The sequence below is a fragment of the Papilio polytes genome, unplaced genomic scaffold (genome assembly GCF_000836215.1).
Source record: "Papilio polytes unplaced genomic scaffold, Ppol_1.0 DF824146.1, whole genome shotgun sequence".
Lineage (NCBI taxonomy): Eukaryota > Metazoa > Arthropoda > Insecta > Lepidoptera > Papilionidae > Papilio > Papilio polytes.
In genome coordinates this window covers 2,457,407-2,475,155 of record NW_013525058.1, presented here as the reverse complement: position 1 = coordinate 2,475,155, position 17,749 = coordinate 2,457,407, and the positions used below count along the sequence as shown (strand labels likewise).

General features: G+C 36.9%; 3 protein-coding genes across 4 annotated transcripts in view; 1 reads left to right on the top strand and 2 right to left on the bottom strand.

Annotated features, from left to right (window-relative positions):
- Nucleotides 1-85: 85 nt before the first annotated feature.
- LOC106111903 (mitochondrial-processing peptidase subunit beta) lies at nt 86-1,662 on the top strand. Its single transcript, XM_013294099.1, has one exon. The coding sequence runs from the start codon at nt 187-189 to the stop codon at nt 1,588-1,590; it is 1,404 nt and encodes a 467-aa protein (XP_013149553.1). The 5' UTR covers nt 86-186; the 3' UTR covers nt 1,591-1,662.
- A 98-nt stretch (nt 1,663-1,760) lies between these two features.
- On the bottom strand, nt 1,761-7,066 carry LOC106111902 (conserved oligomeric Golgi complex subunit 3). The gene is made up of 11 exons (XM_013294098.1): nt 6,818-7,066; nt 6,484-6,675; nt 6,269-6,395; nt 5,942-6,090; nt 5,399-5,655; nt 4,556-4,762; nt 4,034-4,173; nt 3,571-3,728; nt 2,507-3,175; nt 2,269-2,442; nt 1,761-2,091 (listed from the first exon to the last, which is right to left on the bottom strand). Exons 1-11 carry the CDS (start codon nt 6,965-6,967, stop codon nt 1,843-1,845), a joined length of 2,472 nt encoding a protein of 823 aa, XP_013149552.1. The 5' UTR covers nt 6,968-7,066; the 3' UTR covers nt 1,761-1,842.
- Nucleotides 7,067-8,571: 1,505 nt separating this feature from the next.
- Nucleotides 8,572-17,749, bottom strand: part of LOC106111856 (protein bunched, class 2/F/G isoform) — a 114,912-nt gene continuing 105,734 nt past the window's right edge. For both annotated transcript variants that reach the window (XM_013294012.1, XM_013294013.1), the window contains one exon: nt 8,572-10,127. In XM_013294012.1, coding sequence (XP_013149466.1) covers nt 9,915-10,127 — 213 coding nt within the window. In that variant the 3' untranslated portion in view covers nt 8,572-9,914. The remainder of the gene's footprint in view (nt 10,128-17,749) is intronic.

Here is a 17,749-nt window from a genome sequence, read left to right as displayed (position 1 = left end):
ACGAAGTATATTTAAGAAAGGCATTGGAAATCGAAAATTGTGAACTAGCAGCACTGTCTTGTCTATTCTATCAATTTTTGGGTTTTGATGTGCCATTTGACAAGCTTGACGTTTTCTTCGATCATTATTCACCATTACGTAAATCGGCGAGCGAAAATTTTTAGCAAGTAGAAGATATTTAATAAAATGTTGAAAGCTGGAACTACTTTTAAATTACTCTCAAAACAGAGTAACAATGTGCGACTCCTGGCTACTGCCGTCGGCTATAAACAAGCATTAGTTAACATCCCTCCGACAAGGCTGACAGTCCTCGATAATGGGATCCGTGTCGCCTCTGAAGATTCCGGGTCTCCGACTGCAACCGTAGGCCTGTGGATTGACGCCGGGTCAAGGTATGAAACTTCAAAAAATAATGGTGTTGCCCATTTCCTTGAACACATGGCTTTTAAAGGCACTAGCAAAAGATCACAAACTGACTTAGAATTGCTAGTCGAGAACATGGGAGCACATCTGAACGCATACACCTCACGAGAACAGACTGTCTTTTACGCAAAATGTCTTGCAAATGATATACCAGTCGCAGTTGAAATCCTTGCTGACATAATTCAGAATTCTTCGCTCGCCGAACCCGAAATCGAACGAGAACGCGGCGTTATTCTCCGTGAAATGCAAGATGTGGAAAGCAACTTGCAAGAGGTTGTGTTTGATCACTTGCACGCCACAGCCTTTCAAGGTACACCTTTAGGGCAGACTATTCTCGGACCCACCAAAAACATCAAGAAAATCTCTAAAGCTGACCTACAGCAATATATCAAGACTCACTATCAACCTACTCGTATTGTGCTTTCTGGGGCTGGTGGAGTTGAGCATGAGAGGCTTGTAGATCTTGCATCCAAGCATTTTAGTGGATTAAAGAATACTGCTCTGGACTTACCCGACCTGGCTCCATGCCGTTACACTGGATCTGAAATCAGAGTGCGTGATGACTCTATGCCTCTTGCACATGTGGCCATTGCAGTGGAAGGTGCAGGGTGGACTGATGCTGACAACATTCCTCTTATGGTGGCCAACACTCTTATTGGAGCCTGGGACCGATCCCAAGGTGGTGGTGCCAACAATGCATCATACTTGGCTCGGGCAGCATCATGTGAAAACCTTTGCCACAGTTTCCAATCTTTTAATACATGTTACAAAGATACCGGCCTCTGGGGTATTTACTTTGTAGGTGAACCATTACAATTGGAAGATATGTTGTACAATATTCAGAAGGAATGGATGAAGCTGTGTATGTCAGTTACAGAAGGTGAGGTTGAAAGAGCTAAGAACCTTTTGAAGACAAACATGCTACTTCAACTTGATGGCACCACCCCTGTGTGTGAAGACATTGGCCGTCAGATGCTGTGCTACAACCGACGTATTCCAGTTCACGAATTAGATGCCCGAATTGAAGCTGTCTCCGTAGAAAATATCCGTGATGTTTGCACTAAATATCTTTATGATCGCTGCCCTGTAGTGGCCGCAGTCGGTCCCACAGAGGGTCTGCCAGACTACACAAGGATTCGTGCTGGCATGTACTGGCTGAGGGCGTAAATTAAAAATGTAGCATACTTTAGCAATGTCATATAAAATCAAGATTATAAAAATTAAATTACTGACCCAAATGTCTGTGGTTTTATTGAAATAAAACACATTGTCTTTGGTCAATGTATTTATTATAGTAGCATAAGTTAATAAATCAAAGTGTAAATAAATCTGTTTCTTTTTAATTGCTTTTATTTATAAATAAATTATAATCATTATAATAATAACATAAAAAATCTAATGTTACAATAAATGCTACATTTATGGAACTGGATTACTAGCACCAACATTTTCTTCAATTTTGGCAACATTAGGCTTTCTAGCTGTACTTGTCTTCCTTTTCTTGCCATATGGCAACACTGGCTCATTGTGGCTTATGAGACTGGCAGAGGATATGAACACTGACACTTGCTCCGGAGTAGGACAAGCAACAATGAGATTGTCTTCATAAGTATATCCAGAGTTATTTAGGAACTGTTCAACTTGGATGAAATAACCAACAACATTATTCTGCAAAGAAAATCACACATTTAACTATTATATGCTTATTTTACAATTTTAGATATTCGGTGGAAATCCACAGCTAGTATTATAAGAGTTGCCAGCTTTTAAAATTAACAGAGAGAATAGACAAAAAAAATAAACTAGAAATGGGACGATTTAATGATTTAGTTTAAAACTACATACCCGAATAGGTCTGAACAATATGAACTCGGTTTCTTTATTTGCCAAGTATAATTGCATTGAACGTTGTAGTGGCGCTAAGTGAGCTTTGATAAGTTTTTGAGCCTCTTTCACGGCAACTGCAATCTCCTCGGGTAAGATTTTTTCTTTTGGGTTGTCTGAACTTTGAGCTTGAACCTTAAAAAAAATATATATCAATGTGTGTTAAACATTATAAAGACACTTATGTTTTAAAATTTACCTTCTCAATAAAGACTGCTAGTGGACCTGCCAATATTTCTGTTGCATGTTTTATAAACATTTCGCAACAATTCTTGAGTTGTCTATCCACTTCCTTTCTTGAGTCCAGTAGATGTTCCCTGACCATGGGCGTTCCTTCTAGTAGGAATTCTAGCAAAGCATTGTTGCTGTTCAACGAAAATATCTGCCTCGGCTTCTGCATGAGGCCGTACGCCGCGTTCTTCATATTGCTGAAGTCCAAAGTCGTTTCTTTAATCACAAAATCAACTTGGAACGGAGCAATCTGTTCTCTTAGGATGAGCAAATGTTTTATTTGGAACAATTCTCCGTCAATATTGGTCTTGGTGGCTGATATTTGTTTGGCGGCGTTGTCGACGCTCTGGACGCAGAGGGAGATGGCTTCCTGCGCCAGGCCTTGGAATACTCTTTTCTCCAGACAGCGGTAGAGCCTGGAGAGTGCTGCTAGTGTGCGCCTTACGGCGGGGTACCACATGCCGTGGAGATCCGCAGGCGAGGCGTTGGGCGGGGCGGCGAGCGGGGCCGAGGGGCGGCGCTGGGCTTCAGAGTTAATGTTAGCCACCTCCTGTGACGTGGCAGACACGTCTGAGACCATAGAATTGCGAGAGTCGCTGCGTTTCAAGCTTTGCTCTTGTATCGAGAGCGCGATTTCCTGTAAACACAAAGACATTTAAGATATACATAGACTAGACATAGTAAACATTTTTGCATCGGTAACATCTTTAAAATGTACTATGCTAGTTGTCAAGTTTAGTACACCTCATGACCTTGTACTAACATGTTATAAAATAATTTACAAAATCATAATAAGCTTCATCTTTGGCTATAAAATAAAACAAACATTACAGTTTCAGACACCTATTAGAAATTAATTTCAATACAATTTATTATAGCGTTAGTGGATCAAGTGAAAAATATCCCAAGTGAAGAGCCAAGTATGCTTACTTTATATATGTTTTGAATCTCTTTGTGTAAATACATTTTTTAAGTGGTAAATACCAGCAACAACGACACTTGTATAGTCCCCGTTCCCCGAATGTTTTGTACCTCCATCATCTGCAGCTTGTCGGGGTAGGCGAGGTCTCCGGGCGCGGCGCGGTACAGCAGCACGTCGCGGCGCAGGTGCACGTGCGCGCGGAACACCAGCCGCTCCTGCGCGTCCTGCAGCAGCGCGCGCGCCGCCAGCCCCAGCGCGCCCAGCGCCGCTGCGCCACATACCCACCATAACCACCACACTCACCACACTTACCACATACCACCGCCACACCACACACTTTACCACCACTTTACAAAAGGTACAAAATCGACTGAAAATGTTGTAAATCCAGAAAGATGGACGTGAAATTTAGATATAGCAAAAATGTTATCATTAATCCAAGAATTTCTTAAACAATTCAATGGTCAATCCAAGTTAAATCTGTATTCATACTGATTAGTAACGTCAATTTTCTCGAAGGTCGTTTGAAGGTCAAACAATAAGTGCTATTATGTTAATAAAAGGGCATCTCACGGTCATTGTTGACTTGCTCCTCGATGACCTCAATGCGCAGGATGACGCAGAGCTCCGCGAGTGTCTCCAGGTGGTTGATGTGTATGATCTGCGGCCGCAGCTGCTCGTACAGCCCCGTGCACAGCGACTGCAGGTACTCACTGCATATTGCATATGCAATGCTATTACTTTGATATTACAAAATCACACGAAAACAAGAACCTTAGCTAGAAATAATAGCAGTTTCTTATAAGTACATAACTTACCCGACGTTCTTACGGTGAAGGAAAACATCGTGATGCCAGCACATATCGGCGAAGAGCGAAGAAATTAAAGATATGTATGTGGTCAACCAACCCGCACTGGGCCTTTGTTAGGGTGACTAGGCCATAGACCTTGTCACTCTTACTTAGAGTAGGCTCCGAGGCCCTCAGTGGGGATGTATAGTGAGCTGATGATGATAAATTTCTCGGTTGCAATGTGGATGCAAAATCTACACGAAAGTCGGCTTAGGTATAGCTATATAAATGTATTGAAAGTTACTGCAAGGCAGGCGAGGGCTGGCTGAACAGGTTGGAGTATAGCGCCCACTCGTCGCGGCAAGCCAGCGCCAGCAGCGAGCAGGCGGCGCGCAGCGCGGCGCAGTGCTCGCGGCCCGCCGCGCGCAGCGCCGCGCCCGCCGCGCGCCCCGCGCCCTCGCCGCGCCGCGACAGGTACTCGCGCTGCGCCTCCCCCAGCAGCGTCGCGTACCTGACCACGTACCACAATGTACCACCACATACCACAACACTCCATACAAATATGTACAGTCAGGGAAACTGGCTGTGTTCCACCTTTTAACTATTGTTGGAACATTTTGTAACAAAGACGCAAAAAAAAAATAAACAAATAAAATGCAGCTTTTAAATGTATTAACCGCTAATTTTTTTATTGCTTTCCCTTCATTTGCACCACTCACTGCAATCTTTGGTTATTTCTAAAATAGGCAGAATTTGTCTCATTGCAATGAACAAGGCAATTTTTCCTTAAGTAAACACTGATCTCCATGACTGTACATAGATATCTTAGCGATTCTTAAGTCTGGTTCAAACTTAGCCAGAACAGTTGGACAGTAGCACTCTATAATTGTTTCAATTGACATAATGTGTTTATTCCTTTGATTCACAAAAACATTATTTTCATACATTGCCTACAATGTAGTAAGTTCATACAAATTCTAGGAAATGTTCTCATTAAGCAGAATATGTATGTATTTCAGATTTTGGTAAACAACTATCACTAGAACTGGGATGCAATTTCAATTCTATCATATATTTCAATCTTAAACATAAATTTGGTCAATACTAAACAAATAACATCTTTAGAATATTATTTAAAAATACTTACTCTTCATTATTTTCGGCTCTCTTTTCAATCTCATCAATAACCATCCTCAACTTGGGAGCAACGGCTTGAAACTTCCCGAAGTAAACTGCATATGCAGTGTCCATTGTCTCCTGATCATTTGAGTCTTCTTCAGTAATGAGCACTTGCTCAGTCGCCTGGTTGAGAACTAGGATGATATAAGATCGGATCAAGGAAATGCCACGGTTTTGTAGATGTCTGTATTTCACAAGAAATGTATGTGATTCTTTGAAGTTGCTCTGGAATTGAATATTTTTCTTATTAGATTCAAGCAGAGAGATATATACATTTGTTTTGGAATAGATACAGAACAACCGGATAGAATACATAGGCTAACTGTGACAATGGAAATGTGCTGCTGAGTTAAAATCATGGTTAAAACTACTAATGGAAACATTTTTAAAATCGATCAAAGTTTTTAAGTTTCCTGCAACAAACATACAAAAATATGTATTTTATTCTGTTTCTAGTATTAGTAGCTATACTAATAACTTATATCTATAAGGTATATTTAAGATTACTTACATGTGATCTCATATAATCCAAACATTCATCAATCTTAGCTAAAACCTTAAAGAATGCTTCACTGTTCACTGACATTGTTGGACTGTTCAACCTCTGTGACAAATGTTCAACTTGTGTAAAATAGTGCAATTTCTGTTTGATATTATCTCCTGTAAATTAAAAACAAACAAATAAAAATAACACCCAAAATAAATATGAAACTAATAAATGAATGAAACACATAATTTTTTTTAAACTAAAATCCAACTGAATGAATTAATGTCAAGTTACTTCTTTACTGATTTTCTGCTATTATCATCATTGTTAATTTTTTTTTCAATAACTCACCAATGTCAGAGAGCTTGGTCTGATCGGCCAGCAATTGTTCACTCATAGTGTGAAGAGCATTTGTTTTGTTTGACACCAAATTATATTCCTCTGATAGCTTGTTCAGGTCTGTCATTGTTGCTTTTATCTATAAATAAAAATTAAATAGAATATAATATTAGCAAAACTGTTTGTCTATTTTACATTCCATCCATGGAACATGTAAGGATTTGTACCTGATCAGTTAAAGAGACACATTCATTCCTCCTGTCCTCCAATTGTTTATAATATGCTTCATATGGAGCATCATCTGCTTTTACACTGGTTTCATTCAGCTGTTCATACCAGTCCAAGAATTCGAATGTGTTTTCTATCTCTGGCATCGTTGTACCTTCTTCTTGTTCACTACAAATCTCAGTTTTCTCCTGCTAAAAAGTCAATAAAAGATTACAGCCACGCAGTTATGTTATAGCACCTACAAAATAGGTATGTTATATTTGGTATACAACATATGCAAACTTAATGTGTCTTATAGTAAATTACTGCAGGATATGACTTCCATATACTAACTTGTTCATACTCAGGAGTTATTCCAAGTAACAGCGATTCTAAGTCAAGAATTGCTTCTCTTTGATTGGAAGTTAAAGATGCTAATGGATTATCAGACGTTTCCCATTGTAGCAGCTTTGTTTGAATTTCTTTTAAGGACATATTATCCATGTTTTCATGGAAAGACGATAATTTGAAAATGAAAACAAATTACATTTGTTTCATTTGACGTCATACGACCAACGTCTTTGACGTTGACAGTTGACATTTCAAAGTTTCAAGAACATTCAAGGCATTGTCAACACTGGTTCATACGTCATTTAAGCCATAAATACTTTATTTTCAACTTACTGAATTAATAATTGGTATTCATTAAAATCATGCATTTTTCTCGAAAGATAATTTCAACCTAAAAAAAAACATTTTAATTTTTTCAAAGATGGGTTTTATTGTACAGTGCCATCTAGTAGGCAGTAGCAGTACCATTTCCATCTTACTTTTTGTTTAAGCTATAAATCAATAGATGGAGTTACTAGTTTAAATGTGTGTGGCATTATATTCTAAAATGTCCTTGAATTGATTTGTATGTGAATGTTCAAATACAGTAGTGCAAAGTATAATCAAGTGTTTCTTTTGTGGTCCTGCTCTCCTTATTAAACACTTTTAAACAGAAAAGTGGCATCTAGTGGTTAAGAGAAAACAAAAACTGTGATTTAAAATGTGAAAAGTAGATGGCGCTGATATGAAAATGCTAAAACTATTATTTTTACTAAATAATAAATGTTGAGAAGCTGCTTTTAAAATGAATTTCTTGTGCAAAGTACTATTGTGGTGGGCAATACATTGATTCTTAATGTGTACTCGTTTGTTGCATTCATATGTAAAGGTACATTTCGTTATAAACGATTCGACGAAGTGGTCAATTTAAAAAGCATCATATTAGAATAGAGCAGTGACGAATGTACTGTATAATTTGAGCACTAATGTATAAATAATGTGAAATGCATTTGCGATAACAGCACATTAACACTACCTATACTCGTAATAATTTCTAAGCTTTCGAATTAGGTAAAAATACAACAAAACGGAATTAAATGGACTTATTTCCTTACGTTACCAATTACCAAGATCTGTTGCAGCATCATTTGCAGGTAAGGCAGGCTCAGTCTTATTCGTCGGTGTTACTTGCCTTGTATAGACGACTTTTGGTTAAATCGTTTATTTTATTGAAATGTTAACATGATTCGCAACATTCTGTCAGAAGGATTGTGCCAACACACATATAGTTAATTTGTTGTAAACATGATACACTATTCATGATGCTTTTAATATGCGATATCGCAAATTGATATAACATTTTACAAATAATATGACTGCTTCTTGCGCCGAGTCTCCACAAACATCACTCGATTACCAGAACAGGTTGCGAATGGAAGTTTTGATAAAAAGATCTTTGGTACTTAACATTACAAATTTTTAAAAGATTATCTTGCTTTTGTCAAGCCTCTTAAAGATTCTTACATTTTAAGTGGCCAATTATATTTAAAATCCCGCTTTTTTTATTCAATGATCTTTGTTGTATTATTTGCTCTTTGTCTCAAATATTTGACTGCTTCTGTGTTTAAGTGATCATCTAACAAAAGAAATGCAAGCGACTGAATACTGCTTTAACAAAGACGAACAGTTTTTTGTGTTAAATCTTAATTTTCGATTGTATTGTTTTCTTTTATCTATATAAGGATAGGGTATTTAAAGGATCAATAAAAATAACACAGTTTTAATAGTTTTGCATTTATTGGGTATGAGGAACCTTTCTGGTCAACATAAGCTACATGGACATTCTCTGTTTACAATTATATTTACAATTTTCAGAATCACATATAATATTATTCATATCTAGTAACTAGAATAATGCTTTTAGGATTGGATTACTGCAAGTTGACAATAATCACGAGAACCTAACGACGCCTGTACACGTGCGCGGCCGCGTTGCAATACTGCGACCCGCGCTTGCGGCGGCGCTGCTCTACATACATTCACCGCACACTTTGTTCTTTTCATTTATTAAACGATAAACAATGAAGCGAGTTAAAATACAGCAAATATACTTATAGTTTCATCTAGATATATCTCTTCATCTGATAACTGCAATCCAACTGTCACAACACGTCGTCACTTCATCATCGCGTACTCCCGTATTTACATCCTACCTCTCACAATTCTATTACAACTTGTACTATATACAAACAATTTATTAATCATTAAAAAAATACATTAAAACGCTATAACTTCTCTCTATCTGCGATACATCGGCCTGGAATAAAAAATGTTTTTTTTTTTCAGCGTGTACTAAGCCAGCTAACGCAAGAGGCGACTCTCGCGACTACGAGTTCTAACCTTAACGTCTCTCAACGTATAAATCTACGGACATCAAAGGCAACTCCGATGCCTCCGAAGGTTACAGTATTTGTCATCATTATAGTAAAAAGTACGAACTAAAGGAAACCCCACAAAGTGCACACGACACGATACAATCAGACTACTATCGACAGATCATTATAATCGGGCTGACGAGGAACAAACGCTTGCGAATTTATTGTTAGCACGGTACAACTCGGATAAATAACTTAAAATTATTACAAAAAAAATATATAGTAAATAAATAACAGTCATTGTTCAGTATGCATAGGAATAATCGACTATTTCATTACATTACATTATTAACACACGACCTTACAGATATCTTAAATGGAATACATTACGCGAATAGCGATATCTAACTTTAAACCGAATAAAAAATATAGACGTTATACATCGAAACACTAAAAGGCTCGTCGCCGAGTTGCATAGCAAAAGCATGGCAGTTAGCACAAAGTTCTGCACCCTAAAGATTAAATAACAGAAAAATATATTTCTATGAGTCCAAGCATGGTAATGTGAGCGAGCGCGCGGCTCGGGCTAGCGGCGGGCGCGGCGGGCGCAACGGGCGCGACGTGCGCGGCGTGCGCTACGTGCGCTACGTGCGCTGCGTGCGCGGTGGGCGCGGCCCCCTGCTGCTAGCCTACGACATGACACAGCACGGCCGCGGTGCGGCTCGGCGCGGGCGAGGGCTCGGCGTCTACGAGACGGGCGGCTGCGGGCCCTGCGGCTGCGGCGGCGGCTTGGCGCCTGCGGCCGGCAGCTGCGCCAGCGTGTCCTGGCTGGCGTGTGCTCGCAGGTACGTGTTTTCCACCTCGAGCTGGTTGATCCTTTCCATCAGTTCCGCGATGCGCTCTTTCAACACTTCCACTTCCTCGCGCACCGCGAACATCAAGTGGCTCTTAACCAGATCCTGAAAAAAAACAAAAAAATCGTCCGTTAGCGCCTTTCGAATTATAAAAATATGTTGATACTCCACGTCCGTGTTTCGACGCCAGATCCGAACGTTCAAACCGGTTTTGAAACGCATCGCCGGTAAACAGATCTTAAAGTTCAAAAATAATACGCGAGATGCTAAAAATACATCCATATTACAGTTAGAATAACACAAACAATTCACAGTAGCAAACGATCAAACGTGAGAATTAGAGGACTAAAAATTATCACAAGACTTTAAAGTGAAAAAATTAACACTGAATTTAAATAACGTAAACCTACTTCTGGATTAGGCACGACCACGTAACAGGTATCTTTCGCGCCCTTTCTTGTGATTTCGTAAAGGCAGCCATCTTTGGATTGAACGACGTCAATCATGTTTCAGAAGTGCAATTGATTTTCGTAATGTGAACGTGCGCGTATCGGACAACGGACCGAGTGCGACTGAGCGCGGCGAGCTCTAGCGAGGTATGGCAGCGAGAGAGTTGCGCGCGTGCGTCCTGCGCCCGACTGATGGTCTGATCGCGCGCGCGCCCTATTTAAAATGGCGGCGCACACGTCACCGCGCGCCACGCGGCTCGCCCGTGCACCCTGAACTCTACTCCGCTACAACATATCGCTAATAACAAACCTCTTGTTTTCTTCATCCTCAACATTTGCAAAACGAATATCTCTACCAGCTATAATATAAATTTCATTTTATTCAAGGAAATGGTTGACTCACACAAGCAACAAGCATTCGCGTTAATAATGGGCCATAATATAAAAATCTACAACTTAAAATAAAATTATATTAGTCAATATTTGAATTAAAGAAAATATATATTTTCAGACTCCGTCGTCTTAGGTATTTAAAGCTATTGCTTTGTCATGTGTACTTAAAAATTGTGTATGCGCCATCTCTATGTAAATTAGCAAATAATGTATACCTACCTAATAAATTTGTAGAAACGAAATCGTGCCTATAATGTTGGCATATTAAATATTATCATAAAGAATATGAATATCTGTTTCTTTACACAGTTAGTAACACTGATAAGTTCTTGACATCTGTAAGTTGCAACTTGAACAAGATGAATGTCTTTAAACAAATTTTAAGAACGTACGAGCGGCAGAACAAGTGTTTGTTTGCTAAGACGACTCATTGTCGGCAATTAAACTTCATTAAATTCTATTTTCGCTCTTAATAAAGAGGACACGTCGTAAGACAAAAATAAACATAACAAAGAAGAAATCAATTACGCAATAAAGCCAATGGAAAGGTTTGTGAAACCAATAAAATTTACGCACTTACAAGAGATTATGAAGGTCTGAAAATAGTCCGTTATAAAGATAGAAATCTGATTAGGAAATAATGATAAGAAAGAATGCGGATAGCGATTGAACTTACATATATAGAAAAAGATAAATAATTTACTGTTGTTAATAACCAATTAACCTACCAACAATGATGCTGGTATTATGTATTACGCATTTATTAATATTAGTTACATATTTTATTGCTTAATGATGTCGCGGAAATATGCACATAGAATTACTCAATTTAAATAACTAATTTAGATATGACAAACATTGAGATAAATCTAAGAGCGTCTGAGCTAAATATTTAACGCTATAATTAGAGGATGGTAAAAATAAGATTGAGGAGATTATTTAAGCGTGGGAGCTACGACCTTCAATCAAAGCAATTCCAGATTCGACTGGCGCGGACTGAATTACTCCAATCGCGATATATCAACGACGCCATTGCTCTTGATGGAAAATTAATAAAGACTGGAACAATCAACAAAGCGATCGAAATTATTTTACGGTTAAAATTATTAAAATACGCGAAACAGCTAAGTTCAAGAAACTTGTACAAACAGGAAGATAGAGATGAAACATTACACTTGTGAAATAAAACGTCGTAAATTAAAACCTTTATCAAGTTTGCCAACGTTTGCATGTTAGTAGGTAAGTCTGATAAGGTTAGAAAACATGAGAATGATGTTAGAGATATGATAAGATGTGAGACGATATCGCAGATTGAATAGAAGCGAGCCTTTTATTGCGTTTGGTAGGAAAGTGATTGAAAACAGTGCATTGTCCTCATCGAGAGTGCACTGAACTTTTTTCGCAGCCGCGAACCAAATATAGAGGGCGATGATATAATGAGCCCAAGGGCGTATGATAAAACCAGTCGACTTGTTTAATGATAGTTGCGCTAAACTGAGATCGTGGTCATTGCATACTATTTAAATTGTCCTTTTATTATAAAACTAATTAGTTTGGAAAATATGTATAAATCGTCAAGATGGCTATTTGAGGGGTCTAAACATAAAAACAATACATAAAATTCATTATATGAACAAAGTTGTATATGAATCAGAGCAGTCTCGTATCATAAAGGACAATGCTTCACCTTGGGATTTCATCCAATGATTCAGATAATCGCAAATATACTTCGTATCTATAGATAAATAAAAAACAAATAGATATCCGCATAGTAACATTTTTAGAGAACTAATGACATTGGGTGTAATTTTATCATTTCCTTGGAAGTGATACCACAACATTTGAAGATAAATATTTGACGGTAAAAACATGGGCTTTGAATTAAAAATATCAAAAGATTACGATTCAAATACTCTTTGTGTTTTGTTTTTATGACATCATTGTCATACTTAGTAGGGGGCTTTAAATGTGGCCCACGCTAACGTTATTTAACATATTTAAATTCACGCTTGTTTACACTTATGCATACTAAATTAGTCTCTTAGCATAATTCTTTCTTACAAAACAAAGGAAAGCATCATCTTTGATGTAAATATAGTAATCGTATAATTTACAATTACCATTCTTTTAAAACTGTGCCTATTTATGCTTATAAAAATTAATTTTGCTATTATTAATGAAAACAAATACTAACATTATACAAAGAAATTCTTTCGTAACTAATTTGTTGGTTTAATTTACGATCGGAAAATTTTATTGTACAAAACAATGAACCGGATTGCGAAACTAAATGTACAAAAATAACTGTGGGCTTCTACTAAAATACGCTAATTTAAAAATATTGTCATCCTTATTCTCCTCTTTGACAAAAACTGAAATAACAAATAACATTTTTCCGGATTGATCGGCAGTGGATACCAACCATTAGCTTGCAAAGTATTCATGTGTTCAAACATAGCTGTTACTACATGAACTCGTTAATATTGTTGTTATTATATTGTGCACAATGTATACGCAGTTGGTAATATATTCTATTAATAATCGTGACACAGTTTTAATGTTATGCTGTTACCGTATTTTCGCACCGCACTTTGATAATGAACAAAGAAACATCTGCAAAAGATTTAACAAAACAGTAGAAAAATATGACAATTATTCTAATAATAAACTGCTTATAAACAAAACAATAAAGTCAAGACTAGTGGATTTATTTTTCTCATAACTTAAAAAAAAAACGGTTTTAAACTTTGATCTTAAAAACAAACATTTACGTATTACAAGATTCTACTTTCTACAATATAACAAAACAGTAATAAACATTAACAATAGATATTGAATCAATAACAAATTCTCGAAACATGTAAAGAGGTCGTTTTCATACGTAATTGCAATAACTTTCGGTGCAAAGGAAAGCTAAGGTCAGTTGCAGATAAAGTGGCTTATCGAGATATCAACATATGACGTCTGTAATGTTTATATTATGACAAATTTGTTTTGAACTGTATAATGCAACATATCGTTTATACATAATACTATAAAAATTAACTGTCCCTTTATGCAAAGCGAAGTGATACTAAAATGCGTTTTAATTCACGTATACAAAGACCTAGTTAAATTATTAGTAACTAGCTGTTGCTCGCGATTTGTCCGCCCAAAATTGAAAAAATAAAAAACCATAGCTTATGTTACTCACAGAAAACGTAGCTTTTTAATGGTGAAGGATTTTTGAAATCGGCCCAGTAGTTTTTGAGTTACTTCGACACGTACAAAAATCCAAATTGACAAATCTATCCTCTTTATAATTCCATCAATCAACATTAACAAAGAACCTAAAATGATTGTCTTCAAGTCTTATTAACAAAGACCAGAACCGGTTTCATTAATATTTATAGACATGGCGTTTATACCAATAGAATAATTTCATCCTAGTATTATAGTACCTATTTATACAATACGGTTTAGAACAGGTATTACATGTTTTTTATAGAGTTCCTACAATCGTTAGATATAAAAACACCACAATATAGGTACAGTATATATTTACGTAATCAAATGTGTTTTCGTTTAGTTGAAGGTCAGATTGTTTTTGCAAATGTTTGTTGATCACAAATCTGTTTACAATAAAAGGTTTTTTAGTCACATTGTGAGAGATATGAAAGAAATCGATCAATATGTTCGATATATCGAATACATTAGCAGCGTATTTCAGTATTTTTCCATCGTTGAATTTATTATCGACGATGGGTAAATAGCTCCAGCCGAGCAAATACATGATAAACATCTTGCTTGCACGTCGTTATATTGTTATACAATAAACATTTGTATATCTATAGATTAGAATCACGATAGTTACAACGTTAAATGAAAAATTATATAACGAAGAAGTTGTATCAAATATTAATGGAATGAAAATCGATTTTTGGAACTTGTTTACAATTAAGCTATAAAATTAGGTACATTTTGGAAAACACAGAAAAAACTAAGTCTATGTCAATCTCTAACATCCCATTATTTGTACATACTTCCTCCTATCTTACGATGGCACGCAATCATTGCCGCGACCCTCAAACATACGTCCCTATCTCGTCTCAACAGGCTTCGACTACTCTTAACACTACAATCAGGGGAGCACGTGTGTCCCTTCTAGTGCTCCATTGGGGCCAGCTTTCCTTCCGCGTCTATTCCAAGCGGTCTGCCGGGTCACGCCTGACTCATGCAAATCAAGCTCACAATGAGGGAATTAGCATACGGCGACAGGCTTAGCCGTCGAACAAATTAAATTTGCTACTACGCACTTCAGAACCAGATGTTAATTCGCTCGCTAACGACGCAAAAAAAAAGAAACAAACAACCTGATAGATATCCCTAGACAATAAACATGACACTTTACATAAAGTCTGTTGTTTTTAATGATCAAAGAGCAAGGAACTTTGTAGGGCGCTTCACGGCGCGCGTAAATGTCAGAAAGCAGGTCAGCGGCGCGGCGTGGCCGGCCGCTTCTAAACAACGATTGGATGAATATCTGGTAAACATAACCGAGGTGACGTAACATCGTGGAGGCGCGATCTTTCGAAACGAACGATAGTACTTTGGTAGCGGACGCGATATTCAATACAGTAGTCGGTGTGCGCGTGCGTCGCAGTCGGCAGCTAGTTTCAAGGTGGACTAGTAATGTTGGCCATGTGACTGAACTAGTTTATAATTCGATAGAAAGAATTCAACACTTGTTAGAGACTTGTATCTTTAGTATATTTATCGAATAAATCATATCTAAAATAGGTGTACGGCGTTTATACGTGTGTTATAGAATTTAATACAAGGCGAAATCACTTATTTCATGGAATACAGTCATAAACATGAAGTACAAGTAATTTATGTAAAAGAAAGCTTAGTAATACATGTCTATCCTTGAAATAGATATAATTGTATCTAATAGCACTATAGATAAATAATCAATTGGCGTTATTTTGCAGGCAATAGAAATTACGTAAGACATGATGATAATTAATTGTTATAAATTTGCACTTATTTATTCCAATTTATTCCACTTTATGATTGTGTAAATTACCTAGTTTGCTTTTATTAACAATTATTTACTTGATTACAATTAATTAATACAGTAATATTTTGCTACAGTTGTTTACACATTTTACCTAAATAAAATAAGAGTCATGCTATTTGCGAGTTGTTTGAGGTCAGTCATAATATTGACCGCTTGTCCAGCCGAGCGGTGGCAATCGGTCGGGGTAACATCAAAGTCGATATAAAACGGGAGAACAAATAAGCAGAGGAGCGTGTGGAACATGGAGGGATAAAAATACGTTAGACGAGATGTAGTGGGCGAATAGGGACGGATTGGGGTCAATCGCTTGAGGCCATCTGCGATAGCTAATTATAATGGAACATACGAGCTCGGTAGCTATGTTATATTATCCATTGATGAGGAAACCAGTTCACACGTGTACTACTAACATGAGACAAACTTATAAATAATGTCTGTGATACGTAGAGTCCCTTTAAAATGTAGCCGACTTCGATTTATGCTAGATTTAATAAAGATAAAGCTGTAAAAGCTGTAGCCTAGAAATGTAAAAATCTTGTTTGATCAATGACCGTATGTGGAGTTACCGTTGCATTGTGACATATGTGCGGTCTCGTTGGGACCTACAAACGCAATAGAGCATTATGGTAAGTGACACGTTATGCAAGCGAGCTGTTCCCACGCGCCGTGACTCTAATTACAAATACACACAAATTCATCCGATATACAAGTACATTGTGAATTAGTATTCACGCATCCACGTCTGATTTCCATTACTTTATCACAAACAAAATACATTACTAGACGAAATGGCATACATTTTCTTTAATTCACCAAACATGCTTGGCGGGTCAACGATCGGATATGTAGATAGATAAATCGGACATTTACAAGTCGATTAGGCCTAAAAACAATATTTTCACAGTTATTTACATGATAATTTAATAATGTTGACAATATAAATAGGAGAACAAAAGAAATGAGTAATTTTTCATAGGTATATTGCATTAAGTATATCTTACTACAAAAAAAAAAACTAAGAATTTATTACAATAATTAATTCAAAAGCTATATATGTTGATGACAATGTTTCATAAATATAAAAGTTTACTTCCGTTAAAATGTTTCTTTATTGTATTAAACGAACAAGAAAATTAATGTGTAATACAAAAACTCGTTTGTAAACCATTAATATCGCAGCGTAAAAGGATATTAATATTTTAAACAAATTAATGAATCTGACAATACATTAGTGTAGTGTTAGTATACCGGGAGCCGTTTCCTGGGCATTTTATAAGACGGGAAGTCATTAATGATTCGAACTGTGTCGAAGATCTAATAACGGTGTTATGTAGTAACATTACTATTATAATGACGAGCAGGCCACTTCTCCGGAGATTGCAGTTTTACGCAACCGGTGCGTGGAAATCAATTCGTGAAGATAAGGAACAGGTGTGAAATCTTAAACTAATCGGCATAGTATATTTAGTTCGTAGACTAAAACGACACAACCTAATTATTGTAGAAAGCGTTTACAATTGTGACGGATTTTCCGATTAGTTAGCATTAAAATGAATTTTGATACAGACTAGATCTAATTAAAAAGAAGATTGGATAACGCATATAATACGTTAAACTACACAATTCCACGTTCGCAACAGCTGATAATTTTGTAATCCTCTTCAAAGCCTAGCCACGTGCGAGATACGAGAACATGTTTGTGCGTAGTGTTTCGGCATCATGCGGTGTCCCACTTAAATTTGCGTGTATTTTCATAACTGAACATTAGCCTCGTTTGAAAAAATTATGTGAATTTTACCGCTGTCTTTTTACACGATTATTTT